The sequence below is a fragment of the Orycteropus afer genome, unplaced genomic scaffold, assembly GCF_000298275.1.
Source record: "Orycteropus afer afer isolate SDZICR_OR568_19922 unplaced genomic scaffold, OryAfe1.0 scaffold00038, whole genome shotgun sequence".
Classification (NCBI taxonomy): domain Eukaryota; kingdom Metazoa; phylum Chordata; class Mammalia; order Tubulidentata; family Orycteropodidae; genus Orycteropus; species Orycteropus afer.
The window spans coordinates 2016837-2018131 of NW_006921625.1; the positions used below are offsets into that span (position 1 = coordinate 2016837).

The 1295-nt window shown below is 51.8% G+C and overlaps 1 protein-coding gene across 1 annotated transcript in view; it reads left to right on the forward strand.

Moving 5' to 3' along the window:
* Positions 1 to 1295, forward strand: part of TCERG1L (transcription elongation regulator 1 like) — a 219229-nt gene that overhangs the window by 36937 nt on the left and 180997 nt on the right. The window contains exon 6 of the mRNA XM_042780403.1: positions 814 to 847. Within this exon, the coding sequence (XP_042636337.1) occupies positions 814 to 847 (34 nt within the window). The remainder of the gene's footprint in view (positions 1 to 813; positions 848 to 1295) is intronic.

Below are 1295 nucleotides of genomic sequence, written 5' to 3' on the forward strand. Positions count from 1 at the left end.
AGTGGTGCACCCAGAGACAAGTGTGGCCCGTCTCCAGCTCTGTGCCTGTGGGAAAGTGGATGGAGGTCAGATATGTTGGGATGTCAAGTGGGCTTGGAAGGAAGGTTGGATGTATTGGGGTGTGAGGCAGGTCTGCCCAACTTTAGGGCTGGAGAGGGAGGTCAGATATATTGGAGTGTCAGGTGGTCCCTCCAACTCTGGGGTCTGAGAGGAGACTTGTTATAACTCCAGAGTGTCTGATGTGCAGACAAGCTGACTATCAACAACTGGTCATGTTGTTGCCATGAGTCGGAAGCAACTCTATAGTAGTGGGTTTTTTGGGTTGTATAATTTGGAGCTCTGGTAGCATAATGCGTAAGGCACTTGACTGCTAACCAGAAGGCTAGCTGTTCAAACCCACCAGCCACTTCTCAGAAGGAAGGTTGAGCAATCTGCTTCAGTAGTGATACCACTTCGGAAGCCCATGGAGGGGTTGCTATGAGTTGGGTCTGACTCAATGGCATATAACAACAACAACCATGGGGAGCCAGTGATGTCAGAGTCTTATGTGAGACAGAGACGGATGGAGTACAGCCCTTTGCTGTGGAGCACAACCCTTTGCTGTGGAATTCTGTGCTCAGAAGTGCTTAGCTGTGAATTAGCACAAACACAAGAGAAGACATTCAGGAACAATTGAAAGGACTTGCATAGAAACATCACCTTCACACTTCCCAGAAAGAGAGGGATATGGACCGGCTGATAACACGCAGACCATCTGTCTTTGGACCTCCGTGGTCATGGTGCTGGGATGTTTACAACACTGAACAGAAGCAGGTGGGGCCAAGTGGGGCCTCGTCCCTGTGAGCAGGTGCTGTCTGGGAGATAGTTGTTGTGAACTCCGTCGGTTCCTGTGGTCAACTCTGCGTGCTGATACTGGCTTCCCCTTCCAGAATATGGACGTGGGGCACCTTCAGAAATGTGGCTTGGTGCCATCTTGCATTCCTGGGTCTGCTGGCCTAAAGGGGCCCTGGTGCATGGGTCCAGCAGAGCATGGGGCGGTAGTCATTCCCCAGCTCATGCTGCTCTCAACCTAACAGGAGATGTGGCTGGGTCGCCAGGTCTCCTTTGGAGTATGACACATGACTTTCTTCTGTTGGGGACTTTTCAGCTGGCAGTGGGCACTCTTCCTCACTCACTTTTAGTCATTTCCAGATGGACTGGAAAGGCTGGGAAGGGGGTCTTTGAGGGCCTGCTGGTTCAGCTCCACTTCCTGTCACCATGTGGGTCTACTTGGGGAGTCCCCATAGAAGGCCACC